This window comes from Mesoplodon bidens (genome assembly GCF_964165515.1).
Source record: "Mesoplodon bidens genome assembly, chromosome: 9".
In the NCBI taxonomy this organism is placed as follows: Eukaryota; Metazoa; Chordata; class Mammalia; order Artiodactyla; family Ziphiidae; genus Mesoplodon; species Mesoplodon bidens.
In genome coordinates, this window is record NC_138166.1 from 23,651,086 (window position 1) to 23,674,089 (window position 23,004).

Consider the following 23,004-nt stretch of genomic DNA (forward strand, 5'->3'; position numbering starts at 1 on the left):
TTGGACCTGGCCTTTGGACTATAATAGGCTGGTTTAATCCTAGTCCAGTTAATTACTTTCTACATGACCCTGGGATGGTCATTTACTCTTGTTAGACTCTAGAATAAAACTGAGATAATAAAATCCATCACTAGGATTAAATGGTATCATGTATATGGTAGGTCTGGCACATGACAGACACACAACTACATCACTTTTTCTTTTAAAGACAAGACAACTCAGGCCAAGAAAGGGTTCAAAACAGTGGACAAGGTGATAAAGTTAAAATATTGCCAATCCTCTGTTCAGAATCCTCTGGTGACTTCCCATCTTAGAGTAAAAGCCAAATTCTTGAAAAGGCCCTTTAAACCATGTCCTTTCAGAATCCGGCCCCCGTTATCCCTGCCCTCCTGCTTCTTTCTCCTCACTTAGATGCTGCAGCTACACTGGCCTCTCAACCTTACTCAAATGGCACATCAGGGGAAGGCCTTCCCTGTCACCTCACTGAAAATTCCAACCCTCCCCCTGCTGTCTACCCCTCCTTCTTGTTTTAATTTTCTCTTTGAACTTCTAATTATCTAACATGAAATTTATTTTTCTTATTCATTTTCCTTATTTTCCTGCTCCCTCATTAGAAGGTCCAGGAGGTTAGGAATTTTGTCTCTTTTGCTCAGTTTTCTACATAAGAGGCCCACAATGCTGCTTGGCATGTGGTAGGCACTTATTTTGTTGAATGAAAGAATGAAATACAGTTCTTATGACTCAAGACTAGAACTCTGCTCATTGTAATAATAACTAAGATGTATGTATCTCTTTGCATTGACAAGTGTTTTACATGCATTATCTTGCTTTGTCCAAGGGCAGATGTTCAAAGGTTTTTGTACAATTTTGGACTAATTCAGTCTGCAATTTTTTCCAAGACACTTTCTGGTGATGCATGACATTACACTGGTCTTTTTGATGGGAGAAACATGTTTGAATTTCAGGGATAATTTGCAATGGCTGCTGGTGTCTCACTTTGTACTGTAGAGCAGGGTGGGATGTTCACTAAGGACAGGCCCCCAGAACTGATTTGGGAATTGGCATTCACTTGGGGGCGGGCTCAGTTAGCCCTATTTCAAATCCCTAACTCTGTCGTAACTTCCATGTAACACCCAGGACACACTGAAGAGTGAGGTAGCTCAGAAGCACCCTCACCTAAGATCCTTCTTATAAGTCATGAAACTCTACTCCATACCAACCATTGAATTGGTGGTTGGAAACTTCAACTCCAGCTTGGCCTGGATGCCTAATCCATTTGGTCAGGATCTGTGACACCCACCACATGCATGGAAGGGAGGGCAGTGCAGGGCGGTTCTGCAGAGAAGTGCCGTCTTTGGGAAACAGGATGGATGAGCTTCCTTCAAGTGGTAAAAAATAAGTATATATTGTTTTTATTTTGAAACATAGAGATTTATTTCAGTGGAAAATCCCCAAATATTTGGCTAGCTTTAATCTTTAGCATTATAAAAAGGCAAAGAGGGCTTCCCTGGTGGTGCAGTGGTTGAGAGTCCGCCTGCCGATGCAGGGGACGCGGGTTCGTGCCCCAGTCCGGGAGGATCCCACATGCCGCGGAGCGGCTGGGCCCGTGAGGCATGGCCACTGAGCCTGCACGTCCGGAGCCTGTGCTCCGCAACGGGAGAGGCCACAACAGTGAGAGGCCCGCGTACCACAAAAAAAAAAAAAAAAAAAAAAAAAAGGCAAAGAAACAACTGAAGCAAGACAGACCTCATCACTCTGAACCTGCTGGCACATAGATTATTAGTGAGGTGGATGGACCTAGAGTCTGTCATACAGAGTGAAATAAGTCAGAAAGAGAAAAACAAAGACCGCATGCTAACACATATATATGGAATCTGAAAAAAAAAAACCGTTCTGAAGAACCTAGGGGCAGGACAGGAATAAAGATGCAGACATAGAGAATGGACTTGAGGACATATGGGGAAGGGTAAAGGTAAGCTAGGATGAAGTGAGCGAGTGCCATGGACATATATACACTACCAAATGTAAAATAGATAGCTAGTGGGAAGCAGCCACATAGAACAGGGAGATCAGCTTGGTGCTTTGTGACCACCTAGAGGGGTGGGATAGGGAGGGTGGGAGGGAGATGCAAGAGGGAGGAGATATGGGGACATATGTATATGTATAGCTGATTCACTTTGTTATACAGCAGAAACTAACACACCATTGTAAAGCAAGTATACTCCAACAAAGATGTTAAAAAAGAAAAAAAAAAGAATGATACAACAGGATCATTATATTTGAAAAAATGGTCCTGGCTGTCTTGTGGATTATCATTTGTGTGAAGGTTCATGGTTTACCAAGCATTTTCACATCCATTTTCTATTTGGTCCTTACTCCTGGTCCTCATCCTTCCCTCTGAGGTGTTGGGAAACTGAGTGAGAGTGTGGCTGACTCAGCAAAGCTCACGGGGGTGGACCTGAACCCAGTCTTTTGATCAGAGCACTACACTTCCAGATGCTCTTGTGTTGATCATTACTTTCTTGCACACACTTAAGTTTTTTCTTTCCATTGAAATTTTAGTTATTTAAGTGAATGGACAGAAAATGCAGATCAAGTGTCTGCTGCCTCCGTGTTAAATACTAGATCGATACTTGGGTGTAAGATGTATTCCTCCTGCTCAATCTCCCTGCTGTCTAGCTGAGGGACCAGATATATTCTGAAACATAATTAATAATGTGAGGCTAAAACAAAGAGCATTAAGGAAGTTACTAAACGTTTTTGAGAGTAACTGTAGGAAGTGAGGGCTTGAGGTGAGCTCTGTAAGATGGGCAGACACAGACAGGTGATGCCTTGGAACATATTTGGGGGGACACAAATTCAGTAGCCACACCATGGGATGGAGTGGAAGGGACTCTGGCCTCCCCATCCCCATACTGCATAATCATAACAACCGTAAGTTACCCTCTACCATGCCTTGAAGCCCCAAGTGAAGCTACAACCTAAATAAAACCAATGTGCTATCTTTTCAACTGTAGCTTCAGAATAACTCCTCTGAGAGCAGCCCTCAGCCCTTACAATCAGATGGCTGTCCCAGAGTTCCCCCTTTTAGGAAATTTGGAACTGCTATTGAACAAGTGGGAATACTCGAAAACAGAGGCACCGAGGCTGGAATTTGAAACATGAATTTGGAAGATGGTGAAGCTGATGATGATGGTAAACTCAGTCAAGAGACTTAAACTTTCAGAGGAATGTGAGCAGGGCTGTGCTTTAGAAGGATTAGGGTTACAGCAGGGAAAGTTTGGGGTGTGATAGAGACTGAAATCGCTTGAAGCTGTAAAAATTTTCTAGAAGAATCTGGGTAGTTACAATATGAACAAGGGTGGGAAAGAGTACAGATCAGAGGCCTGTTATGGTCATGTAGGGAAGGCCCACCAGTTACCTGTGCTACCACGGCACTCAGTTTTTCTTTAAGAAACAGCCATGTTAACTGTGCTCTATGGTGGTAACAGCATGTACAGACCCATTTTTATAAGGATTTTCTTTTAGACTTTAAAGGATCATTTTGCCTGGTAATGGGATCCTTTAGAACATCTCTTAAGCAGGATGATGGTAGAAACAATTCAGTTTGCTTCAGGAAAACTGTGAATTCATTGTTTAGATTATAACTGTTTCTAAGTTTTGAGCTTCTTGCCAAGATTTAAGACCAAATCCTGCCTTTGAATTCAATGATAGACTGCTATTTGTTTTGCTATTTGTTTTTCAAGGACCAAGACTGACAGAGCCCTCAACCAAACACTATTAGGTTTTTGTTTTTGTTAATAAACATACAGTGTGTTTTTCTTTTACTTTAAAACTGTGCATCATCATGCACGTCCTGACCTTCATCCTGATATGAAGAGAAATGTGTAGTTTATTTTTGGGGGGTGTGATGTGAGGGGAGGGGATGCAGCAGTGGAGACTATTGGGGGGGTATACCCTAGAGAGAAGCTTGAACATGCTGGCTTTTTGGCAACTAGCTGTGCTACCGTCACCCAGAGAGTTTAAAAATAGAAATTCAGAGACCCTGGCTCAGTAGGTCCTGGATGGATTCTCGGAATCTGTACTCATAAAAGCTTTGTGGGCAGTTCTGGTGGGCAGACCTTATAAAGGGGGGCTGCCCAGCCACCCAGAGTCCCATGGTGACAATACCCTGCCAAAGAAGCCATCCCAAAGGCTTTTTGAGTTTGTTGATCATTTGAGTTTGTTGATCAAGAAACTCTCCTTTCCTATGTTTCTTTAGGTTTGTTGAAACCATTTATTAGTCTAGAATCAAACATGGCTTTCTGCCTAGGCAAAATTCTGCTTTTTATTCATGTATTTATTCATTCAGCAAATGTTTATTTAGCGAGGTAGTTTTTTTTTTTTTTTTTTTTTTGTGGTACGCGGGCCTCTCACTGTTGTGGCTTCTCCCGTTGTGGAGCACAGGCTCCGGACGCGCAGGCTCAGCGGCCATGGCTCACGGGCCCAGCCGCTCCGCGGCATGTGGGATCTTCCCGGACCGGGGCACGAACCCGTGTCCCCTGCATCGGCAGGAGAACTCCCAACCACTGCACCATCAGGGAAGCCCCTAGCGAGGTAGTTTTTTAAAGATACAATGGCAAGTAAGACACACTGATCATGTCTTTCATGGAGTTTGTATTCTAGTGGGAGAAGATAATCAGAAAGATATATATAGAGAGAGATGAGAGAGAAAACAAATGGCCCTAAAGGAGATATATGGCTCAAGGAGAATTTATTTTCAAAGGAAACGTTCACAGAAGCATGTGTTAGTGCAGTATCCCAGCTGGGGGCACTCTCACCACATGAGCCTATAAGGATGTAGGGACAGCATGATTACTTGAATCCAGAAAGAAACAGGGTTCTGTACAGTTGTCCATTTTCAAAAGAACAGTGCCCTTAGGTAGAGGGACACAGCCAGATACAAACTGGGAGGCATATTCTCAGTGCATACATCTGACAAAGGATGTATATCTAGAATATATGAAGAATTCATACAACTAAATAAGAGGAAGACAAATAACCTAATAAAAATGGGCAAAATGTGTAGCTAATAAGGGCTTCCCTGGTGGCGCAGTGGTTGAGAGTCCGCCTGCCAATGCAGGGGACACGGATTCGTGCCCTGGTCCGGGAAGATCCCACATGCCGCGGAGCGGCTGGGCCCGTGAGCCATGGCCGCTGAGCCTGCGCGTCCGGAGCCTGTGCTCCGCAATGGGAGAAGCCACAACAGTGAGAGGCCCGCGTACCGCAAAAAAAAAAAAAAAAAAAAAAAAAAAAAAAAGTGTAGCTAATAAATACATGAAAAGATGCTCAGCATCATTACTCACCATATAAATGCAAGTTAAAATCACTATTTGCCAACCAGAATGGCTAAAATTAAAAGAAAAATCTGACAATGACAACTGATAGTGAGGATGAAGATCCAAGGGAACCTCCCACCGGGCTGCTGGGAACGCAAAAACGGCACAACTACTTTGGAAAGTCGTTTGTCAGTTTCTTATAAAGTTAAACATATATATTACCAAAAGACTCAGCAAAAGTATTTACCACCCACACCCCCAAAATGAAAACTATGTCCACATAAAGACTTAACTTGAATGTTCATGGTAACTTTATTTATAATAGCCCCAAACTGAACACAACCCAAATGTCCACCAATAGGTGGATAAATAAATAAATACCAGCAATAAAAATGAAAAAAAACCCCTATCAATACATGCAATTCCATGGATGAATTTCAAAAATAGTTTGCTGAGTAAAAGAAGTCAGACATAAAAAAAAGCCTTTAGTCCACAGGATCAAGCCTTGAAGGGAGATTACGTGGACAGAGAAGAGATTGAGCCCAATATTAGGTCCAGAGTGTAGAGTCCCCCAGTGCTTTCAAACCAAGGAGCAAAGGATCCAAAAAAGGAGTCTGAGAGGCAGCAGCCAGAGGGCTAGGAGGAGACCAGGAGAGAGGGCGTTTTGAGGAGGAGGCAATGTCATCTGTCTGCACCGCTGCTGAGCCAGCAGGGAAACAGGACAGGACCAAGTGGGGTGCACTGGTGACCTGGCAAGAGCTGCTGCCATGGGGACCTGGGCAGAGGAGGAAGTGGAAACGCCAGTTCTCTCGGATGCGAGCAAAGCATTTGCTTTGAAGTATTGCAGAAAATGAAGCAGAAGGTGATATGGAATCAAGGGAGGTGAACTTCTTTGTTATTTGCTATGTTTTGTTTGTTTGTTCATTCTAGGATTGGAGATACCATTCTGTAGATTGGGACGAGGTGGTAAAGAGAGAGAGAAAAAGAGGTAGATGACTCAGGAGAGAGGACAATTGCAGAAGAAAATGGAATGGAATTGCAACAATTTGAGGTTATTGAAAAATACTTATTTTTCCCTTTGATTTATTGATTGCCAACCATTTACTTGTAAATAAAAGTATCGCACCAAGAATCCCTTCATCACTCATCTACCAGGAAACTGGAATCCCAGGTCCTCCTGGGGTATTCATTCTATAAACACCGCTTTGATTTTACTTGTTGGGACAGTCATAGTTTATATTCTGGCATACTCATTCTGGTATATATGGTATATATATATATATTACATATATGACTATTATATGAGTATCAGACACCAAATAACACATCCTCACAAAATTAAAATTAAAATGTCCTCAACTGGAAAGACCATGACATTCTAGGTCACTACAATGTCTTATTATTCTATAAGAAACTGAATATGGCATGAAGAAACATCAAACTGTCATCAAACTATTTACTTGAGAACAGGTAAGAGAGCAAGAGAGTCAGAAAATTAATTAAATGTGAGGGCTCTTATAGAAGTAACAAGGAACAGAGAAAACTATTACCAGAGAAGTAAGTAGAGAATGCCTTTCTCAAGGCAATGGGGAGATAACCACACAAAGATAAGATGTATTAAAACTAGGAGACAGTCATACTCATGTGTACAACAATATTAGCAATTATCACTTGTATAATATTTTATGCAATCAAAATGCAACAAAATTGGAAATTAATAGTTAAACATTTAAAATAGGAGAAGCAAGCAAAAACAAATTTAAATGACAAACTAGAAAAAACATATGGTCCACAGAGGGATAATAAACTTATAAAAGCTATAATAAATAAACAGAAAGAAATGGAACCAACAATTTTTAATGAATAAAAATGTGAAGTTATTCATTAAAAAAGAAATACAAATAGGTATCAAAATACAAAAAAATGGTAGTAGAAACATTATAAAATGAAAAATAAAATGGACAGCTGTTTAAATAATCTTCATTGAGGACATGAATAGAGGGAAAAAGCATTCTTGTCTCTCACTAATGAGAGTATAATTTTGTGTGACCTTTTTGTAGGACTAGTTGCTAATATGAATCAAAAGCTTTAAAATGCCATTAAAAATTGACCCAATAATTCAACTTAAAGAATTTTCCTAGACAAATAATCAGAGAAATCCATAGTGATTTTATGTACAGGGTATCTGCTACAGAAAAAAAGGGAGTAAATACTCCAAACATTCAGTAAAATGGTGTCAGTTACATAAATTATCTTGTATTAATACAGTGCAACTCTACAGGTCACTGTGGTAAAATATTCATGATTATTATGAAGTGGAAGAAGGTATTTCATAAAGCATTATTTACAATATTACCTTAGTTTAATGTATTCTGCCTATGCTTAGAATAAAAATAAAAATGATATACAACTAAAGGTTAATAATTGTTATCTCTGAATCGTGGAATAAAGTTATTTTTAGTTAATTGTGCTTTTCATGTTTTTCTCTGTGTGGCAATCACACAAAATGCTATTTTAAAAATAAATCAATTTGTGTATCTATTTTTTAAATCAATCTCTCAAATAACTATTGAGTTAAGGAGGAAAAATAAAAACACAAGAATATACATTTAGTAAATAACAAGAAAATCACATACTTTAGCCTAAATTTTACCATAATCATAATTCCAAATAAAGAGGAGAAAATAAATACAACAATCAAGAAAAGAGTGGCAACAAAGAAGTTCTCTTAAGAGAACAGGCATAATAAACCTAAACTAGAAATAATTAAAAATATATATTTAAGAAAAAGCTATGTTATTTTATTTTTTAAATTTATTTTTAAAGGTTACATTCCATTTACTGTCATTACAAAATATTGGCTATATTCCCCATGTTGTACAACACATCCTTGAGCCTGTCTTACACCCAACAATTTGTACCTCCCATTCCTCCACCCATATAGTGCCCCTCCTCCCCCTGCTGGTAACCACTAGTTTGTCCTCTGTATCTGTGAGTTTGCTTCTTTTTTTTATTATATTCACTAGTTTGTTGTATTTTTTAGGTTCCACATATAAGTGATATCATATAGTATTTGTCTTTCTCTGTCTGACTTATTTCACTACGCATAATGCCCTCCAAATCCACCCATGTTGCTGCAAATGGCAGATATTTTTTTACGGCTGAATAATATTCCATTGTGTGTATGTGTGTATATATATATATATATATATATATATATATATATATATGTATATATACACACACACACACACATATTTATACCACATCTTCTTTATCTATTCATCTGTTGATGGACACTTAGGTTGTTTCCATGTCTTGGCTCTTGTAAATAACACTGCTATGAACACTGAGGTGCATGTATCTTTCTGAATTAGCATTTTTGCTTTTTTCAGATTTATACCCAGGAGTGGAATTGCAGGGTCATATGGTAGTTTTATTTTTAGTTTTTTGAGAAGCCTCCAATACTGGTTTCCACAGTGGATGCACCAAGAAAAAAATATTTTAGAAGATAACTGAAATAGATAAATTTGAGACAAATTTATTCAGTGAAAAAAAGTATATAAATGAGAATTTATAAATTTATAAATTATAAAACAATATACATAAAATTGAAATTTGCCTGTGTATCCTTGTGTATACAAACGAAGATGTGAAAGGAAAAAACATCAAAATGTTAAAAGTTGTGTGATAGTTTTTATTGTATTATTTATATTTAGTATGTTTCCCAAATCCTTTACAATGAGCAAGTATTAAAATAATAAAAAGAATAACATTATAAAATATTTTAAAATAAAATTATAAGTAAATACTACACAATTATAATGAATTTAAATGTCTAAAAGAAATGGAAAATAAAGTTGACTAAAATGTAAAGTATTATATATTAAGAGTTATAGATAAATAGACACAAATTTCTTAACAGTATTTTTTCTCTGAGTAGTGAAATTACGGATAATTTGTCTTCCCTTTGCTTGACTTGAGTTTTTTAAATCGTATACAAATGGATACATCACTTTTTAAAAAAGGGAAATGTATTTTAAGGTACTGACACAGCAAGAGGGAAGAGTAAATAATTTCATTTCTTCAAAAACAACCACTGTCAAAAATGTCAAAATTTTGTCCATTTCCACAAAAGCTATATTTGTATGTGTACAGCTAGGATTGATGGTGGAGGCTCTCAAACTTTCAAGAAATAAATGAACCCAAGCCCATATAAAAAGTCCCCCAGCACAGAAAAAGTTACAATTGCATGCAGTTCAGATTTTTTTTGATTTTTAAAATTATAACCTCTTCTTTTATTTATTTTATTTTATTTATTTATTTTATTAGTTTCTGCTTTATAACAAAGTGAATCAGTCATACATATACATCTGTTCCCATATCCCTTCCCTCTTGCATCTCCCTCCCTCCCACCCTCCCTATCCCACCCCTCCATGCGGTCACAAAGCACCGAGCTGATCTCCCTGTGCTATGCGGCTGCTTCCCACTATCTATCTACCTTACGTTTGGTAGTGTATATATGTCCATGCCTCTCTCTCGCTTTGTCACAGCTTACCCTTCACCCTCCCCATATCCTCAAGTCCATTCTCTAGTAGGTCTGTGTCTTTATTCCTGTCTTACCCCTAGGTTCTTCATGACATTTTTTTTCTTAAATTCCATATATATGTGTTAGCATACGGTATTTGTCTTTCTCTTTCTGACTTACTTCACTCTGTATGACAGACTCTAGGTCTATCCACCTCATTACAAATAGCTCAATTTCGTTTCTTTTTATGGCTGAGTAATATTCCATTGTATATATGTGCCACATCTTCTTTATCCATTCATCTGATGATGGACACTTAGGTTGTTTCCATCTCCAGGCTACTGTGAATAGAGCTGCAATGAATATTTTGGTACATGTCTCTTTTTGAATTATGGTTTCTCAGGGTATATGCCCAGTAGTGGGATTGCTGGGTCATATGGTAGTTCTATTTGTAGTTTTTTAAGGAACCTCCATACCGTTCTCCATAGTGGCTGTACCAATTCACATTCCCACCAGCAGTGCAAGAGTGTTCCCTTTTCTCCACACCCTCTCCAGCATTTATTGTTTCTAGATTTCTTGATGATGGCCATTCTGACTGGTGTGAGATGATATCTCATTGTAGTTTTGATTTGCATTTCTCTAATGATTAATGATGTTGAGCATTCTGTCATGTGTTTGTTGGCAGTCTGCATATCTTCTTTGGAGAAATGTCTATTTAGGTCTTCTGCCCATTTTTGGATTGGGTTGTTTGTTTTTCTGCTATTGAGCTGCATGAGCTGCTTATAAATTTTGGAGATTAATCCTTTGTCAGTTGCTTCATTTGCAAATATTTTCTCCCATTCTGAGTGTTATCTTTTGGTCTTTTTTATGGTTTCCTTTGCTGTGCAAAAGCTTTGAAGTTTCATTAGGTCCCATGTGTTTATTTTTCTCTTTATTTCCATTTCTCTAGGAGGTGGGTCAAAAAGGATCTTGCTGTGATTTATGTCATAGAGTGTTCTGCCTATGTTTTCCTCTAAGAGTTTCATAGTTTTTGGCCTTACATTTAGGTCTTTAATCCATTTTGAGCTTATTTTTGTGTATGGTGTTAGGGAGTGATCTAATCTCATACTTTTACATGTCTCTGTCCAGTTTTCCCAGCACCACTTATTGAAGAGGCTGTCCTTTCTCCACTGTACATTCCTGCCTCCTTTATCAAAGATAAGTTGACCATATGTGCGTGGGTTTATCTCTGGGCTTTCTATCCTGTTCCATTGATCTATCTTTCTGTTTTTGTGCCAGTACCACACTGTCTTGATTACTATAGCTTTGTAGTATAGTCTGAAGTCAGGGAGCCTGATTCCTCCAGCTCTGTTTTTCGTTCTCAAGATTGCTTTGGCTATTCGGGGTCTTTTGTTTTTCAAAACAAATTTTGAAATTTTTTCTTCTAGTTCTGTGAAAAATGCCAGTGGTAGTTTGATAGGGATTGCATTGAATCTGTAGATTGCTTTAGGTAGTAGAGTTATTTTCACAATATTGATTCTTCCAATCCAGGAACATGGTATATCTCTCCATCTATTTGTATCATCTTTAATTTCTTTCATCAGTGTCTTATAATTTTCTGCATACAGGTCTTTTGTCTCCTTAGGTAGGTTTATTCCTAGATATTTTATTCTTTTTGTTGCAGTGGTAAATGGGAGTGTTTTGTTGATTTCACTTTCAGATTTTTCATCATTAGTGTACAGGAATGCCAGAGATTTCTGTGCATTAATTTTGTATCCTGCTACTTTACCAAATTCATTGATTAGCTCTAGTAGTTTTCTGGTAGCATCTTTGGGATTCTCTATGTATAGTATCATGTCATCTGCAAACAGTGACAGCTTTACTTCTTCTTTTCCAATTTGGATTCCTTTTGTTTCCTTTTCTTCTCTGATTGCTGTGGCTAAAACTTCCAAAACTATGTTGAATAAGAGTGGTGAGAGTGGGCAGCCTTGTCTTGTTCCTGATCTTAGTGGAAATGGTTTCAGTTTTTCACCATTGAGGACGATGCTGGCTGTGGGTTTGTCATATATGGCCTTTATTATGTTGAGGAAAGTTCCCTCTATGCCTACTTTCTGCAGAGTTTTTATCATAAATGGGTGTTGAATTTTGCCAAAAGCCTTCTCTGCATCTATTGAGATGATCATATGGTTTTTCTCCTTCAATTTGTTAATATGGTATATCCGCAGTTCAGTTTTAGTAAGTAAATGTTGTAGATATATCAGTTTACAACCTCAGTCACTGCAGATATGTAAATTTTCTTTGTTTTTGTTTTCCTTTTCCAATTCAGGATGGCAGAATTTTAACCTAAAATTTCACCAGAATTGTGTCTAAATTCTAGGGAGTTTACCAACTGCCACAGTGTCACTCATTCATTCATTCATCTGTGCACCTTCTGCTGCATTCCAGGCATCTGCTGGCATGTCCATCCCCCATCTGACCCATGATACAGGCAGTTGATTGTGTGTGGGGTCGTTTGTCTTCCCCATCTTCATGAACTCTTGGGTTCGGTGGCTGTCTGCCACTCCACGCTGCTCCTACGTGCTTGGGAATTATTCCTTTCTTCTGCGGGTCTCACTGTCTCTCCAGGAACCCCTGAGTGTCTCAGCTCCACAAATCAGGCGGGGTTTCTGTCACCCGCCTGGGGCATGGTCTGGGGATCAGCATGCTGGCTCACTCTTGCTGAGATCTAATGGTATTTTCATTCTCACAGTTTCCCTTCTAACGTTATACCCTTCCTCAAGTCAGGGAATAATCTTGGTAGAGAAGGCTTGGGTTAATAATTTCCTTACCATCTCATAAGAACACTCCCTCTAAAATAATCCAATTTTTCCCTTTTTAGCTGTCACATGCCTTTTCTTAGAGTACAGATGTCCTGGATGCACAAATGTGGGAGATGGCCAAGGGAAATGCTGAGAGAACATTTCATATTTCAATAGTTTTGATACAAAAGATGTAACCAAGATAGCCCACATAGCAAACTGGAGTAGACACCACTTAGAGAGGCTGACCCACTCCAAGTCTGCCTGCTCTGAACTCTGTCCAACAGTCATGTCTGTGTTAAGTGACCCTACCCCCATGCCACAGTCAAACAGGGCCATCAGATTTCGTGCCAGGAATGTGTAATTTGGGGCTGAGTATCTGGAGACTTACACAGCAGATGTTGCTGTCCCCATGCTGCCTTGGACCCCTGCTGCCAGGACCTCAGTGCTTCCCTGTTCCCTTTCCTCAAGCCTTGGTTATTGAGCTCGTTCCTGGGTTCTGCGAGATATTCCAGTATCTTTCCAATAAATTCTCCTTTTCTCAGGCCAGTATCAGTTTCTATTACTTGCCATGTAAACAGTGTTAATAAAAAATCATTGAGCCACCTCCCATCTGAATACAGAATAAAACATCTTAAACGGAAATATTTAAGGACATACTCAACCAGGTATTAATTGAATTGGGAATTTGGAGTTAACTTGTCAATTTATTGGTGCCTGATTTATCCTCTACTAAAGTCCCATGGAGAGATGTATGGCCATGAACACACACAAGAGAAAAATCAGCAACATTACTTAGAAAATGGAGATTATCATATGCCAAAGTTAGAAAAATTTTAATAACTGCATCGTCAATGAGGATATATAGAAAAATTCAGTTGGAGTTATATGCTGGACTCTGTGAACCGATATAACACAGAGAAAGGGTGGCAAAGCTGGTAGGGAAAAATGTTAGTATTTCCCTGCAGGCCCAAATATCCAGGATTCACTGAACAGAAAACTAAGCAGGCACCCCCTACTGCTCACAGCAGTCCCCAGAGTTGGCCATAATCATGACTTCTTCCACCCATGCCAGCCCCATTGGCTTAGATCTGCCGAAGGCAATACAATGGCCATATTCAAGAAGATGGGTTGGCACAGAATGGGGTGTGGTATATTCCCATCCAAGGATGCCCTTAGGGCCAGCCTTCCGCTTCCAACCCCTGTCAAAGAATTACAGGCTGCCTTGAAATCAGTAGCAGAGTTAGGGACCCTAGCAAAGTGGGGACTGGCCAAGACCCCACTGCACTGCAGCCTACCCAGCCGGGGAGACACACAGCCAGGGAGAGGCACACAGACCTCCTCTTCCCAATCTCCTTCAGAAGGAAAGAGGCTAAAGCAGCAGTGCAAACGCTGTGCCCACACTGTCTGAGACTCGTGACTGAGACTCCTACAACTTATTTCTAAACCGGGTCACTTTGCAAGTGAAAGGGAGCACTCGGATTAATTACGGGAACAAGCGGTGTAGCCCTGCACACCAGGACAAGTGGTCAGCTACTGAGACTGCGCCTGATGGATCCCCCTCAGTTCAAAGTCCGTAACAGAAATAAGCCAGTCTGGACCCATTGAAAAGAAGCCGGAAACCAAAGGAAAGGGAAGTGTTACCAACAATGATCCGATCTAGGAGAATGCATCTCTGAGGAGGATGGACATTCTGGGACATACCCGCCTCGAGTCCCCAAAAAGATGCAGGGAAACGTGCACACACAGTACACCCGCCCCGCTGAAGGCAGACAGGAGAGCGGAGCTGGACGTTTGGGCCCCTCTGGCAGGAAGAGCTGCTTCCTGCTTGACATCAGAGCTGAAAGTGGATACTGTGTTATCAGCACCATTTACTTCCTATAAACACTGCTACGCATTCCCTGGCAACGGAGTTTCAGGGTGCGAGCTGTCCAATTTCATATCCATTATTCTGTGGTTTACACACGCGCTGGAACTGGTAAAGTTTAGAGCCGTGGACACATGGACAAAAACCAGAGCAAGGCTGCAAGAAAGCTCTATTCAGCTGCTCCCTGAAGGCTCTGTGCTTAGCAGGGGTCACAGACTGACTTCTGCCTGCTACACAGGAAGAAACAAATCTTCTCCCTACACGAAGTTCTCTGATAAAAATGATCCATAAACAAAAAAGAAAGAGTATGTTCTTAAGATAATTAAGGTGATGATGACATTTCAAAAGTGACTGAATCAAGATATCGCTTAAGAAAGGAATACCGGCTTTGCTTTTTTTCTGTAAGTCATTCGCATTCAAGGAGCTCTGCTTTAGAATCCCACAGTAGATATTCAAGATGGCATATAGTTGGTCATAACCATAATAGAAATAATTACAATTATATATATATATATATATATATATATATATATATATAAAGTAGATACATAGCACTTATTCTGTGACAAATACTGAATTAAGTACTCTACGTTCGGAGCCTCGTCACTCACAATGGTTGTGATAAGAGTATCTCAATTTTAAAAATGAGTGGACACCAAGCTACCTTCCCGAGTTCACACGGTTAGTGAACGAGAGCTGGCTTGAATCCATGGCCAGCCAATTTGAAGGCCATGGTGTTAATCATCATGGCCAAGTGCCAGAAGAGTTCTCGCTCTAGCCCGCAATCTGAAGAATGCCCACATCCCCCACACACATTGAATACGCAAGTCTGCAGGGAGAAATCTTGTGGTCTGTGCAGTAGGCACTGCAGGGCACTGTGAAGATGACCACTCATTGGGATAGAACTCCAAAAGCAGTGTGCACTGTAAGTTAATAAATTAGAACTCCATTTACAATCATTGACTCAGCACGTGTCCTGCCGAGAAAGATCATTTCATAAAGTTTTATTTTTTCATAAATACGTGCTTTTTCTAAGAGCCTACACCTAATGTTAAAATATTCTGAAGCAGCTGCCCAGCAGTAGGTTCAATAAATCTCTAATTTAAAGGGAGGGTAGAACTTTCTCTGTATTCAGTGTAAGTAAACAAAATACAAGTTTCCAATTCTGCACAGAAAATGACTTTTCCCTGCTTCCATGGACCACGTAGACAATTGATAAACACGCCACTTACAGCCACTTTGTGTCTTTTCAAGAGCCGAGATTTAAACCCCAGTGCACGGAATGCACACGTGCTCTCATTCTGCCCCTGGAAGACAGGAAAGGTACACCACTGTGAGTGCGCTGTTCATCCCCAGAAACGTGTTTACACAGAGAATCGTACGGAATGACAGAGGTCACTCAGCCGTTTGGCCTCTTCCTTTCTTTGGTAATGGGAGGCAGCAGGAGCCCAGGTTCTCACGAGCAGCAGCAGCAGCGGCGGGGCAATCCTCACTGGGGCTGGACAGACTAGAAGCAGATGTGGCACCAGCCCCCCCACGCAGTCCTGCGAGCTGGTCTCAGCGCATGCGCAGTGGGGGTTTCCTGAGCTAAGACTGCAGTGAGTCAAAACAAATAGGCATCTTTCTTTCAACACGTTAAACAAAAGTGCAGGACTTGACGGGGTAGCTGAGAGTCACGGTCACTCACTTTTGAAAATGTGGCTTTTTGAAGGTGAATTCAAACATCTGGAAATACTTTGAAAAATAAATCACTTCTGAACTGAAGCACTGAACGGCAATTTTTTGGCAAGTGGTGTATCAGGGTTACTGAGAAATGAACTCCTGGCAAACGACGAGCTTAATGCTCCCCTCATGAGATCAGCACATAATTCACTATATTCTTAGAATGATTTTGCTTGAACTGTTTCAAGAGTTCTGCCTGGCAGGAAATGAGTTTAGGGTGAAGTGGAGACACAGGCCCTGCAGCTTCTCAGAGCAGACGTGTCAATCGGTACTCATATGTGTATCTGCGTGGAGTCATGAAGCTTTACAGGAAATTGTTTTCACATACGTGGTTACGAATCTTATTCCCACAGACCCACAGCATCCAAATCTGTGAAAAACCATATCTGATGAGAGTAGAGAAACTCTACAAAGAGAAACAGGAAAACGCTAAAATGGAATTAAACACAAACTTTTTTTTATCTGAAAGAAAATACAATAATTGTGTCAAGACCTCACAGGATGGAAACCTCCTCTTTGCAGCAAAAAAAAGAAAAAAAGCTTCCTGTTTCGAACCTTCATTATGTTTCTTGTACTTCATTACGTTTCTGTATATATAGTCAATTCTGCAGTCAAAATAGAAGGCACAATTTCTGCATGTGTGTACAAAGAGGAAAAAACAATGAGAAATCATAAACGTAATTATAATTACACTAACAGTGATAAAAATGAAATATATTAACCTCAGTACACCAGTGAAAAGGAACGAATGAACAAATGAACCAGGGCCCTCTAAGAGGTACTGAAACACATCTTATTAAGTTTATTTGTTTGTCTTTCATTTTGTGTATATATATTATTTTATTAATAGCTCTTTAGAAGACCTGAGGGAACCCTTTAGACTAACGTGTATTCTGGGACTTCCTCTGATCAACAAGAATTATAGGCGTTTTCCTGTCTGTGTAGGAGCGTTTCTCCAGGGATTCATGCTGTTGTTTTGGTAGCCTCACTTTGAATTGGTAAGAAAATATTTAAGATGGATAAGAACTCATTTTTTTAGGAAGAAGGAAACATCTCCCCAAACTTGGAAATAGCCATTGGGCATGTATAAGGAAGTGAAATAATCTTTTACCACACGTGTATACCTGTAAGAGACAAAAATCACAGTCTGTTCTTAGCAAAAGGCAGCAGGTGGGACCCCTCCATCACCTCTGAAAAAACACCTCACGCTCCAAAGCATGTGTCCTCCGTGGTACCATGTTCAACAGTAAGAACATTAATTGGTATCAACCATAGACATGGTAATCTAACTTTAGAGAACACTGTATACTAATTTGTGTCCCTAAGAACATCTTTATTCTAAAATTCAGATATTATAGCAAGGATGTGAATGGATTTGCTCCTCAAAATGGCTGGAATTTGAGATTTCACCCATAAGTTCAGAGAATGTTTGTCAAGTAGTGATTTTACTCCATGAAGTTTCCTCATCTACCCCTAGCCTTTCAGCAAAGACCACTAAAACTGAGTCAAAAATCTATTTTAAGGCATGAGAAAAAATGAGTTTGATATAGTCTCTTTCATTAAAATTTGAGTGTGTTATCTAATTTTATGGCTCTCAAACTTCAGTGTGCATCAGAATTACCTGGAAGGTTTGGTAAAACACAGGTTGCTGGGCCCCCTTGTAGAACTTCTGATTCAGTGGCTATGGAGTGGAGCCCGAAAATCTGCATTTCTCTCTCTCTCTCTCTCTCTCTCTCTCTCTCTCTATATATATATATATATATATATATATATATATATATATATATATATACCTAAAGTACTGGTCTGTGCCGCCGTGTTGGACAAGTTAGCTGCTGTTTTAAGTTAGAAGACTCGACCCCGGGGCTCTGTCCTCACCCCTCTTCTGGTCTCTGTCTATAGTCACACAGTTGGTGACGTCTCTCCTGTGGAGCCACATGACTGCCGATAGGCATGTGGACGTCTAATGATCAGTATCTCCAAAACTGAGACTCTGAACACCCCTCCCCAAGCCCACCCCACCCACAGCCTTCCCAGTCTCGGATGCTGGCAAGCCCATCCATTGCATGGTCCGGGGACCCCTCTCGTTCTGTCACAGCCCATATCCAACACACCAGCAAGGCCTGCTGGCCCTGCTTCCAATACACCCAGAATCTGCTCCCTTCTCAACACCCCTACAACTGCCAGGCCTACCCACAATGTTCAAACAGAGGCTCACAAACATATTTCTCAATATTTTAAAGGTATAAAGCAAACCATTAAACTTAAGAAGTCTTCCTTCTTGAGAAATACATCTTCCAAAGGATGTGGAGGCCCAGAGTTTATAGAAGTCCGAGACTCCTTGGATCTCTGTGATAGAATGTCATCAGCTGAGGGTGGCAGGGGCAGCCCCAGCACTGAGCAGCTCCCCTTCCCACCCTGGCCCCGTGTGCACACGCATGCACACATGCGGACCCAGGTGGACATACACAGGCTCCACCCACACGCGGTCCCAACAGCTGCCCTGGCCACTAGCAGGCTCCCGGCATGCACGCCACCTGCATGCTCTTCCTGTGTTATGGTTGCTATGGAAAAGTTTGTTTCTTTCATGTGTTTGGTTTGCTATACTTTATTTCTCTTTTTCTCCTCTTTTTAATCTTTGAATAGATCAAAAGTTCTCTGCTATCTCTGAAAGTTATACATTCTTCTCTTATTATTCTTACATTTACATCTGACATTTTCAGAGTTTCGCTTATGCTTTTATTACCCTATCACTGTTTCAAGGTTATGATTATGTCTTTTCTCGGGATAGCTGAAGAACCTCAGCATTCTCTCATGTGGCGGGTAAGAATCCAGGGATTTGGGTTCGGGGTGATAGATTTGTGCTTCTAGTCTTTGGAATGTGTGCATGTGTGTGTACCAAGTATTCTACGCTGGGGGGTGTGAGCACCCCAAGTTCCATGCCAGCCTATAAGCCCACTGAAGATTTTGTCAGTGCATAGGATGGGGTGCTGTCCAGCTTTGCCTGGGCCCCAGCTCTCTGTACCCAGGGAGCAGCTCCTGCAAGAGGCCTGCTGTAGGTGGAGTGAGGGTCTGCAGGGGACACGGAAAAAACTCAAGTCCACTCCCTGCAGGACCTCTGCCTCTTCTACTAAGGGACCCCTTCTCTTCCCAAATTGGGATCCAACCACTTCTATCTCCCACCTTATTTTATTGGCTTATTTTAGGAAAAGAGCAATGCTCTGAATTTATGAAGTGTTGTCTGTCTCTCCTGGGATCTCCAGAGTTGGGTTGTAGGGAAAGAGGTGGCTATATTACTTTCATATGTCTCCCACATAAACATTTTATAAAACAAATGTATGTGACCCACAGGGTATTGGGGATGAAACCATTAAGTAGCAATACCTTCAAATTACTCTGTCAGTGAGGGGGAATTTAATGTCATTATCCAAGAAGTATTACAACAATCTTGTCTTGAGAAATCTATTTCAAAGTCAGACTTACTCAAAAGACATTAAAACGTCCACCCCTGCACCCCATCAGTTTGATGGAGAAGATGCAGGAAGGGGCGCCCTTAGATGACAGACTGGACCTCAGCACAGCAAAACACAGATCCACTCGACCAGCAAATACGTGTACTCATTTTGCAGGAACACAAAGCCTTCATGGAGGTATTATTGATAAGGGTATTGATAAGGGCTGCCCTAAATGGATCTCTGGGGAAGTATGTAGATATGCAAAGACTAAGGACTTTCTACAGATATTTCCCAAATGTTTCACTTTTCCTCACTAAGTCAAGAGTTAAAACAAGCAAACCTCCTAGATCATACATCTGTCTGGACTGGCAAGATCCTCCCACCTCTTGGAATCCTAACTTGGAAGATCCAAGCAGCCCATCTTCAAGAAGGTTGTCTTCACAAAGCCATTCAGCCTGGGTGTGTCATGCACCCTAACGCAGGGCCCAGCAGCGAGCATTTTGATTAAAGTGCAGAATTCCATGCAGCATTGAAACGAATGGTGTTGAGATGAACAAAGTTGCTCTTTATTGTGGACGCTGGAGAAAGGTGTGGACTCATCTCTGCCAATTATAAGAGTGCAGAAAAATAATACTGGAAACATAAAGTCTGTTGCATAAATGAGAAAGCCTGTTTCTGTTGTGATTTGCTGTGATACTCAAATCACAGAGAGGAGTTTGTTGGAAGCGCTCCCAGCTGAGACTGGTTTGTCTCAGGAGTGACTGTGTGTGTTGGGAGGCCCTCAGCTGGACACCATGAGTGGGCATCTCGGGTGGGACACCACGCACAGGGTCATGGAGCCCAGTCACACTGGCTCCCAAGAACCAACTGGTAAATACACAGGAATTCTCTGACTGGGTTGTTAAACTGTTTGCAGCTTGACATTGGCCATGATTGGAATATTTACATCACAGAAATCAGCAAATGCTACAAATCAGAGCTTCTTTTTTTTTTTTTTTACTTCCAAAAGCTCATGTTTTCACGTGAACCAATATCTTAGCAATAATGCCACGACATTTCTTCCTTAGAAAGAAATGAGCTGCAATGAACTTAAGTGAACAATAAGAAAGGTTTAGATATGGAAAGACAGCTTGTCTTTCGTCCTGCTGCTTCAAGAACTAAAAGTACACAGTTTGATATATTTTGTACTTACTGTACAAGATTAGATTCATTGACATATTGTAGTGAATTCTACTAATTCCACATTACTAAAGTCCACGATGTTTTATGATAAAACAGATCTACCCATTATCATATTTTAAATAGCCTATTTTCATTTGATTATTCTCAACCACTTATTTAAAAAATGCTCATTTATACTACAAACTCCAGGAGAAGAAATGTAAAAGTTAGAGAATTATTATGGGATGACCACATTTTTCAGGGAGGTAAAAGGGAATAAATACATCAAGCTCGGGCTTCCCTGGTGGTGCAGTGGTTGAGAGTCTGCCTGCCGATGCAGGGGACACATATTTGTGCCCCGGTCCAGGATGACCCCACATGCCGCGGAGCAGCTGGGCCTGTGGGCCATGGCCGCTGAGCCTGTGTGTCTAGAGCCTGTGCTCCGCAACTGGAGAGGCCGCAACAGTGAGAGGCCCGTGTACTGCAAAAAAAAAAAAAAAAAAAAAAAAAAAACCATCAAGCTCATCGCCTTCAGTGTATCCAGCACACAACGAAATGCCGTGAGAATTTTGGAAAGGTGCCTGGTAATGTTTTCAAGTCTACAGATATGAGGATTCAGATCTTATATTGAACTGAATTATGAAATTGGATTATAATTGGATTATGAAAGATCCTGCATATTTTTATAGATTATTTCAAAATTATGGAATAATTTTCAGCATAAGTATTAACCAGCCAACGTTTGGTTTCCTACTATTTCAGAAAAACTTTCCATGAATCCTAATGTGTTTTCAAAGTCCATCCAGTGGAGAAGGAGCAGAAAGGCAGCAGACCCAAAAGCTGCTGATCTGAGTTAGCAGAGAAAGTTAGAAAGGCCTCCAGCGGCCTTGCAGGAAGTGCTCGTCAGCTTCCTAGCAGCTCAGACTCAGCGAGGGGGCAGGAGGCACCAACCCAATAGAGCAGAAGGACAGGCTAGTAATTAGGGAAAGAACAAGGGAGTAACTCCCCAGTTAGCAGTTTCCCAGCTGAGATGTGAGTCAGTGAAAGACAGAAACCCACTCCTCTGACTCATCTACAGCATTTTAAGGCCACAGCACTCACACTACTGAGTGCAAGTTGGATTTAACACGGAGAGTAAATTTGGACACAAAAGCACATATAGGAGTTTATCCCACTTATCATTTCACAAATTATCCTTGTCAGATAGACCTGGGCATCAAAAAGCCTACACTCAGAGGAAAGGTGCAGTCAAAATCATAAGGGAGTGAATAAAATAGATTTACTGACTTCGTAACATCAGGAATGGTCCTAGACCCAGATAAAGATGTAGATTATCTGAGCAAGAAAGGTGCACACCTTAGACTGAGTGAAGGGCATCAGGACTCCAGTTACAATCCAATGGCAGCTGCAAGAATTAGGTTAAGGATTCAAGTAGTTTTATTCCTGGCATAAATCTTTACATACCAAGTAGTGTCTGAAAGAACATTCCAAATTTATTCTAGAAAAAAAAGGAGTTTTGTTTAGGTGCAAGGAAAGTTGCAGTAAGGGACTGGAGAAAAAAGAGCAAACACAAATGTAAAAGAGATGTTCAGAAAAGCCTTCACACTTGCACCTTATCCTGCGTGGTCTGTCAGCTGAAGTTTACTGTGTTCTGTCTGCTGATGAGGAAACTTAGTTTGATCTCAACAGTTTTCTAATTCATATAAACTATTCCCAGTGTGCTAAGGCCACAGCACCCTATGATGGAGGCAAGTGATAGAGTTTATGTTTAGTGCCAGACCCACTGTGGGTTTTCTCTCTCTGCTTTTTACATTTTCTGGGATACTTTAAAGGTAAGTTAGAAAGAACAAATAACATGCTGTTTCGTGATCCAGATTACTCCCATGAAGTCCACTACAAATTTTATTTCTTAAGAAATAATACCTGATTCAAAAGGGCTTGGAAGTGTATTTATATTCTGCACACAGTGTGATAGAGCAGATAACACTGAAGTTGAGTCACAGTTTCAAGTGAGAAACTCTTAAGTCACACCACCCTAAGCTTCAAATGGTGTTAGGTTTACATACAGGAAGTTGAAGGGAGAATGGGGTTTTGCAGACGTTTTTTGATCATTTCTGTTCCAAGAGGAAACGTATTTTTCTATGTCCTGATTGCAAACAACTGGGCTGAAAACTCA

General features: G+C 40.5%; 1 protein-coding gene across 1 annotated transcript in view; it reads right to left on the reverse strand.

Moving 5' to 3' along the window:
• Positions 1 to 23,004, reverse strand: part of LOC308622290 (uncharacterized protein) — a gene marked incomplete at both ends in the record, with an annotated part of 132,232 nt that overhangs the window by 50,494 nt on the left and 58,734 nt on the right. The window contains one exon of the mRNA XM_081243655.1: positions 15,723 to 15,797. Within this exon, the coding sequence (XP_081099781.1) occupies positions 15,723 to 15,797 (75 nt within the window). The remainder of the gene's footprint in view (positions 1 to 15,722; positions 15,798 to 23,004) is intronic.